At 34.3% G+C, this 10,150-nt stretch overlaps 2 protein-coding genes across 3 annotated transcripts; one reads left to right on the plus strand and one right to left on the minus strand.

Annotated features, from left to right (window-relative positions):
• The first annotated feature begins 404 nt into the window (after positions 1 to 404).
• On the plus strand, positions 405 to 2,950 carry LOC100781766 (uncharacterized). 2 transcript variants are annotated; one of them, XM_006595808.4, is made up of 3 exons: positions 405 to 2,042; positions 2,325 to 2,365; positions 2,456 to 2,559. In XM_006595808.4, the coding sequence occupies exons 1-2, from the start codon at positions 844 to 846 to the stop codon at positions 2,326 to 2,328; spliced, it is 1,203 nt and encodes a 400-aa protein (XP_006595871.1). In that variant the 5' UTR covers positions 405 to 843; the 3' UTR covers positions 2,329 to 2,365; positions 2,456 to 2,559. The 2 variants fall into 2 exon arrangements, with proteins under 2 accessions (XP_006595871.1, XP_003544112.2); XM_003544064.5 differs by lacking the exon at positions 2,325 to 2,365 and having other exon boundaries at positions 412 to 2,042; positions 2,456 to 2,950.
• Positions 2,951 to 3,439: 489 nt separating this feature from the next.
• LOC100781217 (glycosylinositol phosphorylceramide mannosyl transferase 1) lies at positions 3,440 to 8,676 on the minus strand. Its single transcript, XM_003544063.4, has 5 exons — positions 7,991 to 8,676; positions 6,725 to 7,121; positions 5,378 to 5,541; positions 5,190 to 5,260; positions 3,440 to 3,875 (listed from the first exon to the last, which is right to left on the minus strand). Exons 1-5 carry the CDS (start codon positions 8,200 to 8,202, stop codon positions 3,715 to 3,717), a joined length of 1,005 nt encoding a protein of 334 aa, XP_003544111.1. The 5' UTR covers positions 8,203 to 8,676; the 3' UTR covers positions 3,440 to 3,714.
• Between the last annotated feature and the right edge of the window lie 1,474 nt (positions 8,677 to 10,150).

Raw genomic sequence — 10,150 nt, forward strand, 5'->3', positions numbered from 1 at the left:
ACCGATAAAAATAAAATTTTCATCTTTTATTATTTAATTTTATGTGGTCTTCTGAATATTGAGTTGTCTTGACTGACAATATTAATACTCGAAATCATTAATTAGTTATAACAATCCATATGAATTGATTTACACCTTCCGTAGTCAGAAGAGATTTAAACATAAAGCTCAATAGTTTCAAAAATTATAAAATTAATATTTTGCATCTATCTCTGCTAAACTTGAGCTACAGGTGAGGTGATCCAAATCCACTTTTTGAATGGTGTAAAAATCTTGTAATGCACACACCCAAAGTGATGATGATCCGGTGCGTATGATCCACCAATCAATAAATATCATACAAAATCCATTGGAAAAGAAAAACTAATATTCAAAAACCAACTAAATATCTTCAAAGTTTATCTCATTGCCACGTTAATCAGGCCCCACTTTTTATCCACTCTTCACTTTTTTTTCTACTCATCAAACATGAAACTCTTTCAGCAAATATAGTACCCTCCTCTGTTGCCATCTGTTCTTAATTTTGAAGTCTCATGAACCTGCTTCTTTCGTTGGTGTCCTTCTTAAATATATTTTTAGTAAATCCCAGACACACCCCTTTTAAATTGTGATTTTCACACCCCCTTTTTTCACCGATCGTCTTTGTTTACCCGTTATAAAAAGTTATAGTGATCTGATTGTGTTATTGATATTTCATACAGAAAACAATAAACTTTTTTGTGTGATTTTAATTGATTTCCATTTGGGTTTATTCAATTATGATTGTCTTTTAGGTGGTATGATTTTTTTTCTTCAGTGTTGTTCATTGTTTCTGTGATCCCCGGAAGAACTTAGTGATCGAAAATGGCTTCAAGGGTGTCTCCCAATCTCAAATGTTGGCAGTTCAGAACCCCTTATTATTGTGATTCATGGAAGACACCTCGTGCAGTTCCTTCTTCTATACTGAGGCATGTGACTGAGAGGAACAATGTTATGCCACCATGTGGGTTGGTCCATAGGTCAAGGAATTTGAGGGTGCAAAGAGGAAAACGTGTTTACTCATCACTTTTTGATGACTTTCACCAAGAGGAAAGGATGAATCTGGTTCAGGATGGTTGTTGGGATGAAAATGGCCATGAAATAGCTTGTGCTGTCTCTGATAATACCCCAAACAAAGAACTCAAAAATGACTTCTCAGGCGGAGGTTGTTCCTCTGAGGAATTTGGGACAATGAAGCCTGAAGTTTTGGAGCCTTCTCTTTTGGGAATCCAGCCTGAGCCACCAAGCTGGCCAGAGAGAGATGAGATCTTGAGACGTACCTTTGAGAGGAAAGTGAACAGTGTAGGAATTTCTTTGTCCATTAGGATGATCAAGAAGAAGCTACAATTGGAAGAGGGTTCCAAAGAGGCTGGTGAGTTGACCGAATTAACCAACTGTTCTGTGAAGAAGACCTTCTCCTCTATGATGTTAATCATGCATGAGCTGCAAAGTCATGCCTTGCAAACAAGGGAGAGCCTGTGTGGTGAAAACTTGCAAGGTGTCATGACCAAGCTAGAGAGAGAGATGGATGCTTCATTTGTTTGGCTCTTCCAGCAGGTTTTCTGGAAGACCCCAGCTCTCATGGTCTATGTGATGGTCCTCTTAGCTAACTTTTTAGTGTTCTCTATGAATGATAACACTGTCAAGGTAATCACTCCTTCTTCCATGATCACAAAGGCTCTAACCTTGACCAGCAATGAGAGTAAAGTACAGCATTCACATGTTGATGTTGATCAAGGTGAGTATGTGAATAGGGAGTTGACAGAAGAGGAGCACATGTTGTGGAACTCCTTTCTAGAGGAGGCTTCAATGTTGCAAAAGGAATTGAGTGGTGAGGTTTTGGACCATGAGACAAGGCAAAGGTTAGTGGCCCCAGTGTCTGTGGAGCTTGAAGGGGATCAGTACGAGGAATATGTCAAAACTGAGCTTTATTACAAAAAGCATTTGTTCCGGACACCTCATTGTTCCCTTCTGCTGTCTAACTATGCACAGTTTCTCTTCCTTGTCCTTCATGATATTGATGGGTGAGTTCTCAAAAACCAATTTTGTTATCACATCTGATTAGTATTAGATAATGCTGCATTCTTTAGCTAGCCTTTTGATTAGTGAGAAAGAGCAAAAGAATAAGAGGAAAGAGTCATGTTGCTTGTTTATTCTCTATGCAAAGAAGGGTGTTTAATTTTTTGTTTTCTTTGTCAAGCTCAAATGAGTCATTTTTTGAAGATTTGTGTTGGTGTAGAGTGTATAGAAGTGATATCAATATTGACAAACAACGAGGGTACTACTTGACTTGACTTTTGTTATAGGTAAACTTTTCACGGGCGAAGCAATGACAGATAATGTAAATGTATCCTCAAGTTTCTTCTTTAGCTCCTTCTAGAGGGTATTCTATTGCTGATTTATTTTTCCCTTTTTAATACATTTGATTTGTTTTCAGGGCAGAAGAGTACTACAAGAAATCAGTGCTAGCAGAATCATCGGAAGCTGAGGCATTCAGTCGCTACGCTGACTTCTTGTTGATGGTAAGAAAGGATGTTTGGGCAGCAGAACTGAGATATCTGCAAACATTGGAAGCAGATCCTGGGAACGCCTATTATTTATCAAAGTACGCCAGTTTCCTTTGGAACACCGGTGGACAAGATACTAATAGCTTTCCTATGATGGTCATATGATTCATCATGGCTAAGTGATGGTACTTTTTGGTACAATGTTCCGACCAACTGTTACATCCCACTTGCATTTAAGTTGTATCCCTTGATTTATGGTTTTTCCTGGATAGTTGTTACTACAGTTTTTCTTTTTTCCATTGTAGTAAGTAATTCGTGGAACAACTATCTTTATTCATATTTAAATATGAAGATGTGTTTAGCCTGAGTGATGTTTAGCTCAAAGTTCATTTCATGAAGGAAGGAGGCATGAGTACCAACTCTAACTTTGAGACCTGAATGCTGTTCCATCCTATCATCCTGTTTACAGTTTTCAGTTTACAGAGAAAAAATATTGCTTTTGTGAAAGGACTTTGTTAATCCCGCTAGTTATGAATCCATTAACAATAGCTATATGGAACAAATTTCTATAAAATTTAAAGAACACAATCTCTCCATCCCAAACACAACTTAAACGAGATATATTACTGACTCAAGTTTTTTAACTTCTTTTCAAATCAATGAACAGCTTAAGACAATTTCTTGTTTGAAATGACTTTTAATCCAGTGAAAATGTTAGTTTTTGCTTTGTTATTTATCAACCTTACAAACGTTTCTTTTTCTTTGGGAAATTTTGTTTCAACAACTAGCTATGGTGCTATTCATTTGCCGTCCATTAAATCCCATTTTTCATTCTTCCAACACAATAGCGTTATCTATTGGGCTAGTGGACTATTAATAATATAAATAATAACTATATCACAGGTAGAGCTTCATCTCTTAGGGTGTAATAACCCTTTAATAATATTCTACAATGAAATTCTTAATATTTTGAGGGGGAAAAAGCACCACACGATGCTGCCTTGCATTACATATCTAATACAAGAAATCAACCTAAGGAATTTGATCGATTAGCGGCAAAACGCATGAATGGAGTATAAGATCCAATATATTATACAACTGTGACTAACGTGAATTGAGTAACTCAACTAGCTAATAAAAGGACGGCAGTAGAATTTCTAGAAATGCAAGGAAAATCAAAATTCCAGCGTCACCAAAACCAGATATTGCGGCTATCAACAGCCTTAACTGAAGTAGATACCAAGGGCATCCGCCCATACGCGGCAACAAATCTGTTGACGCATTCTGTTCTTCTTTCACTGTGACCTCCCAAACTACTGATTCCAGTCGATCCAATCTCTAATATTTTACCTGTAACAAAAATAACAAAATCGATGTAGTTTAACATGGTAGTTTACAAATAATGAGTGCAATATTTGTATTACCATGAATGAACTTCACAACATAAAATCAATTCAACTTCACAATCAGCTCCTTGAGATTGTACTATTAATTAACCCCACAAACAGCAGTGTACTGGCCACCGGCTTGATAATAATACAAAATTTGTCACAAAATACCAGCACTGTCGTGAGTTTCAAAAATAAATCTCGTGGTCAAATAGAAAATGAATTGTCACGTTGTTTCAATGATCACCAAGAGAAATTACAGATTAATAAAATCATACTATGATGAATTTATAGCTAAGCTTTCACTGCACAATTATGTTGATAGAAAAGGAAGAAAAATTACATATTGTAACTTCTTAATTCCATACTAAAATCATATATGTTGTAATAAGTGGGAGATAATTTCCATCTCAATTTTAGTTAAGTTAGCACACTGTTGTATTCAACTGCAATATGCATTACATACTCCGTCAATCCACTGTCTACCATTTGACTGGGGCAGGAGGTAAGAGGCAAGGAGTCAAGGTCTAATTTCACTTAAAATCTAAAAAACAGATGCTTCCGTTTGCTAATGGTATACCTCTTAATGTATGCTAACAAGATATCAAATACTAATACTATTGTAGATATGAGAAAGAGAGCAGAGAGGAAATAGCTCTAAATGAACACAAACTACTAGTAATTTAAGTAGCACAGATCTGTTGCTTTCGTGTGTTTTATTAACATAGTAAAGATATGCATGTATCATTTATTGGCTCCCCGGCCACAAATCAATCATACAAATGTCAGGAAGGTGCTGAATCCCTACACAAGATAACTTTATCACTAAAAAGAAAAGACCGTTCACTGGAAAACAAGGGCATTATGCACTTTGAGTTAGTGAAGTTAAGGAACTTCCGAACTTTATTTTTTAACGTACCCTAGTGCCAAAAGGTTCCTCACTGTGCCAAGGTATGGGGGAGGGTCATTATGCGCAGCCTTACCTTACATATGGGAGGGTCATTATATGTAGTCTTACCTTACATATGCAAAGAGGCTGTTTATGGATTCGAACCCATCACCAAGACACAACTTTTCCGCTGCACCTGGGCTCACCCTCTAAGGAACTTCTAAACTAAACAAGCATAAAAGAATAAAATAATAATTCATGTGGCTGTTATATAATGGTTATAGTTCATGTGGCTGTTATATAATGGTTATAGGATATGGAATTGCTGAGTTCCTAAGTGCATTCATCAGTAAATAGAAGAAGAAAAAAAATTTATGAATCAAATACCTTTAACCCATATGGGGGGTGCACCGGTAGCATTTGCAACAAGGAAAGACATTGCAATATCTTCACAATTCCTGGTAAAAAAATTGAATTGTTAAGCAAATAATAAAACAAAGGCAGAATTAAAGTTGAGAGATTGAAGTCTGATTAAAAAGAAAGGTAATGAATAATTAGTTAGTCCAGGGGAAAACCTGTTCTTGGTTACATATTCTCTAATTGATGATGGCATCTCATTTGTGTAGATATTGAAATACTTTTTGTGAAAGAATGCTGCCTTGGAAAGCACCATGCTATATGTACCCGTCCACCACACAGACCACCATCCGCCATATATAAATTTGCTGTCATTACCTTCCTGCAAGCAAAATCAATAACTTGAAATATTAGCCTTAGATATTTTTCATATTTTTTCCTGTCACAGAACTATACTCGGGAAAACTAATTAAGGAAACCTAAAAGGTTTCAGATTTAAGGATCAAACATTACAAATTTACAATAATCGTTGAGGTTCACACCAGGTTCAAAGATGCATGAAACAAGACTAATAGATGAACTTTTTTCCTCTATGACAGAATTTCAGCTTTCGTTTCCTTTAAATTAGATACTCATCAAGAACAAAATTACATGTCTCCAGTTTATGATAAGGGTCAATTTTAGAAACTAAATTACAAATAAGATATACAAAATATATTGTTCTTATTTTTTTATGTCAGCTATGAAGCACCAATACTTTAATTTGCTTCACATATCTATATCCGATACTGATACTCTCAAATAGTTCGCTTATATGTATCAGTGAAATATCCAGCCTTTAAAATAGTCATGAAAATCCAACACAACTACATATGAGACATAGTATAAAATAGAAATATAGAACTATTGTCCTTGTCCTCTTTATAGATGATTTCAAGAAAGAAATGACATTGATAATGTTCCTATTTATAGACAATAGAAAATGATTTGTGACAACAATGATGTAAAAAATTTTTTAGTAATGTCCAAGAAGTTTGTTCTTGATATGATTTGCATAATTGCAGTTATATATTTATTATGTTTTATGAACTTTTATACATATCTAGGATTCTAGGTATATATCTTACACACAACATACCATATATATTTCTAGAATAACCGTATAGCCATATTGGATACCTATTATCGTATCTGTGCATCATAGGATGTCAGTCAGAAATCACGCTTAAAATGGAAATGGATCTCCACACCATATGTTTCACAAAAGTATGTTTTCTATAATGGCACCTTGAAAGGTAAACATTATCAATAATCAGGGCAGTTATAGAGCCAATTTTTAAGTGCAAATAACAAACAAGAAATGCTCCACGCCTCCATGTAAATTAGTCATTCACTTCCTCTCACATTTGAGCTCAACAAGCAAAGGCATAAAAAAAAGAGTGTGTGAACAAGTTAATAGGGATAGTGGACAATAAAAGCAAAGGCATAAAAAAAATTATTATGTGACCAAAATTAACAAGGATAGTGGATAATAATTTGGTAAAAAAAAAATAGATAAACCATACCAATGAATCCACCCAATGGACACGAGGTACAAATCCAACCATTGTATCAGGTGCACTTTGCCAAACATCAAATGCAAATTCCACCGTAGAGCAAGGAAATATAACATCATCATCAATAGAAAAGACAGCATCTGTCTCCAAATCCTTAATTTCTTTAAATCTATTGTTCAAACTGTCTTCCTTGTTGATATCAAACCTCAATTTCACATATCTTCCATCTTTAGACTTGGACTTTACAACGTGGTGCAGAAATTTTAAAAGAATATCCGATGGAGGATCAGGTTCACTCCACACAATATGTACTGATTCAAGTCGAGGACATGATGAATAATGCTTGATGGACTGCTTTAGAAGATCATATCTCTTCCATGTGTTCATTACTATAGAATACCCTTTCCTGTGAACAAAATATAAAAAGACAATGAGTCCTCTAACATCACAAGCAACATAAACTCATTACTCTTTAAGAAAACAAAACTTGAATGAAAAAAACAATCCCCAAACTTCATCCCACTAGGTTATAAATCAAGGGTATATGATAAAGAAGGGCGGAGTTGTTAGTACTCGAATTAAACATTCCTTTGAGCTAGGTTCTAGGTTAATAATCTAAACCACCAAACCCAAAATTCGGTTTGGTTCGCCCGTTTTCCAATTCTAGATGATCCTGTGACTTAGAAAGCTCATCATGATGAATCTCGTAATATCAAACAGTCCATCTGATACATAATTATCAACCCAAATACCATTAAAATGATCTCATCACTTGACAATAAAATACAGGTAATGAACAAAGTGTAAATAATAATAATAATAGTGACATCAGAATTCCCAAACATCAATATTTTTCAAGATCCCAACGTCTAATCTTGCAAAAATTCCATCTAAACAACACCGATCACTTAAACAGATTGTTTCCAAAACGACTATAGCCAAATAACAAGTTCATTTGGTAACAAATTCTATCCAAAATTAACCTAGCAAATAAAAACCTATACACATAAAGATCCCTTTCTTTATCTCTCTCTTTTCCTCTTTTTTTTCACATAAGCAAGAAACAAGAAAACGACAAAAGAAAATCAAACGGAATCTAAGTAGCCAGCACGTATATGGAAATCCCTCAAAGGAAACCGGCTTTCCGAAAAAGAATCTGTTACCAAAAACGAACGGATCTTAATTATTTAATTATATTATTTTTGGAATTATCGGAGTGGAGTACATATTAAGTAGTTGAATGAAGTATAAAAGAGAAAGAGAAAGAAATAGAACCCGGAATCGGGGAAGCGAGGTGGCGGAGGCGGCGGCGTTTGGTTGTTGATCCATAGGACGAAGGAAGAAGCGCTGGTGGAAAAGGCGAGAAGCGTGAAGGCGACGCAGCAAAAGAGGAGAAGCTTGATCTTGAGTGATTTAACGGTGGAGATCGCGAGGAGGCGGAACCGCTGCTCTGTCCGACGGTTCCAGCAGCAGCAGCTCCCTCTCATCACCGCCGCAAATGCGTGTTTCCGAGCCCAACAAGATCTCTCCAAGCCGAACCGGTCCGGTTCAGCGGCCAGCCATCCCGAGCCGAACGAGAATCGCTTAAAATCTTAATAATGGCTATCTTTCTTTGACGTGTGAAAGTGAAAGTTGAAACGTTATAGCTTTAGCGTACTGATTGTTCGCCTTTGTCGTCGTGCGTCTCTGTCTCAGTCGCAGATCATATTTGACAGAAACCAAATGGATTCGTGTTTTTTTTTTTCTTTCCATTGGTTGGGTTCCGACATCACGTTGGGGTGTGTATCAATCGCCTCGATCACAAAACTCAGGTGCTGCGTGACACGTGGACGCTTTCTGCGCCGCTTGATTTATCAGATTGTCCTTTCGCGACTCTGATGTTTCCTGAGAGTGGTGCTTCATGCTTCCCTTCACACATTTCGTTCCTACACCCAACCATGGATGCTGCAAGATCTTGGAAAAAAAATTTGATTAATTCTTTAGTGTAAGTATTTATAGTCTCTTTAATTTTTTTTTGTTTATTATTATTATTCAAAATTAGTTTTGTTTTATTTATTTTTAGTACTTCATTTATTTTAAATTTAAGTCTAATTTTGAATAATAAGAACAAATGAGAAATTAAAAATGAACAAAAGAATTTAAAGAAACCAAAAGTGATAACATAAAATTTAAGAAACTAAAAATTGAAAACTATAAAACCTAACTTTTCTATTTATCAAATAGGTTTACATTGTTATATGGATAATTACTTACTAAATTTTACGGATATGGGAATAAGCTAAATATATCAAAATACCTCATCCATCTTATACCTTCACTTGTATAAATATAAATATATAATAATAATAATAATAATAATAATAATTAAAGTTTGAAATTTCTTTAGATATTTTGAATTGAGTTAAAATTTATGTTTTTTATTTTTTTACATCAATAATTAATTTTAATACTAATAGTATCTTCATTTTATTAGCTCTTTAGAAAACGACACATCGAAATGTTTTGTTTAATTAAAATACAGGAAATAGGTTCGAATATAAATGTATAAGTATCTATAAGATCGATATAATAATGAGTTTAAAAATTAAATGTATTGTACAAATATGAAACTAAAAAGAAATATTTTTTAAAAAAATAAATATGTAAATAATATTATCATATTCAAAACCACCTGCCACCATCCTTAATAATAATCGATTGTGAAGATTAACAAAAATATAGAAAAACAAATGACAACTTACGAAACAATGACACCTGCTTATAGGTTCATACTTTAATTTTAATGGAAATAGAAACTAGCTAAAAATAATTTGCTGATATGGATCAGCTGAGTCATTGGCAGATAAAATTGGAGAAATAAATTCATGACAGATGTAATATACTAAGAAAATAATTAATCATTAACCAACAAGTAGCTAAGAGTATTTTTTTAATGGAGTTGCTTATATTGACTCTTAAAGTTAAACAATTTAAAATATCAATGAAGTAAACTAGTTTTCTGTTTTGGTTTCTTATATGACTTTTTTAAAAATAACCAATTATATGTCCTTATATAAAAATAACAATTACTAATTCATAAAAAAAACTTGCTTTGTTTTTAAGAATGATTTATTTGGCAGGTATTTTTGGTAGGTTTTAATAATTAATGATTTGTTTCTACCAACATTTTCAGTTGAACGAGTATTTCGTTGTTAGTTATGACTCATGGTTAACAGAAATCCCCCGAAATAACTATTGTTTCAAGCATTAATTTCTCGAAGACAATTCAAAGAGGGGGGAATGGGTTATAAAGAATGAAGACTTCAAAGAGGGGGTTTGGACAAATCAACACAAAAGAAGCATGGGTTGAATCTTCTCTAGTTGAAAAAGAAAGATTGTTATTTTACGTGAAGAGAAATTTCTTAAGATAGTACGGTTGGTCGTCGCCGTCACTCT

The sequence above is a fragment of the Glycine max genome, chromosome 14 (assembly GCF_000004515.6).
Source record: "Glycine max cultivar Williams 82 chromosome 14, Glycine_max_v4.0, whole genome shotgun sequence".
NCBI classification, from domain to species: domain Eukaryota; kingdom Viridiplantae; phylum Streptophyta; class Magnoliopsida; order Fabales; family Fabaceae; genus Glycine; species Glycine max.

Coding starts and splice junctions, on each gene's coding strand:
- LOC100781217 (XM_003544063.4), bottom strand. CDS start 8,202: ATGAGAGGGAGCTGCTGCTGCTGGAACCGTCGGACAGAGCAGCGGTTC. Junction 5,261..5,377: donor GAATATGTAACCAAGAACAG/GTTTTCCCCTGG, acceptor TTTTTTTACCAG/GAATTGTGAAGATATTGCAA. Junction 3,876..5,189: donor ACCCCCCATATGGGTTAAAG/GTATTTGATTCA, acceptor TTTTTGTTACAG/GTAAAATATTAGAGATTGGA.
- LOC100781766 (XM_003544064.5), top strand. CDS start 844: ATGGCTTCAAGGGTGTCTCCCAATCTCAAATGTTGGCAGTTCAGAACC. Junction 2,043..2,455: donor GTCCTTCATGATATTGATGG/GTGAGTTCTCAA, acceptor ATTTGTTTTCAG/GGCAGAAGAGTACTACAAGA.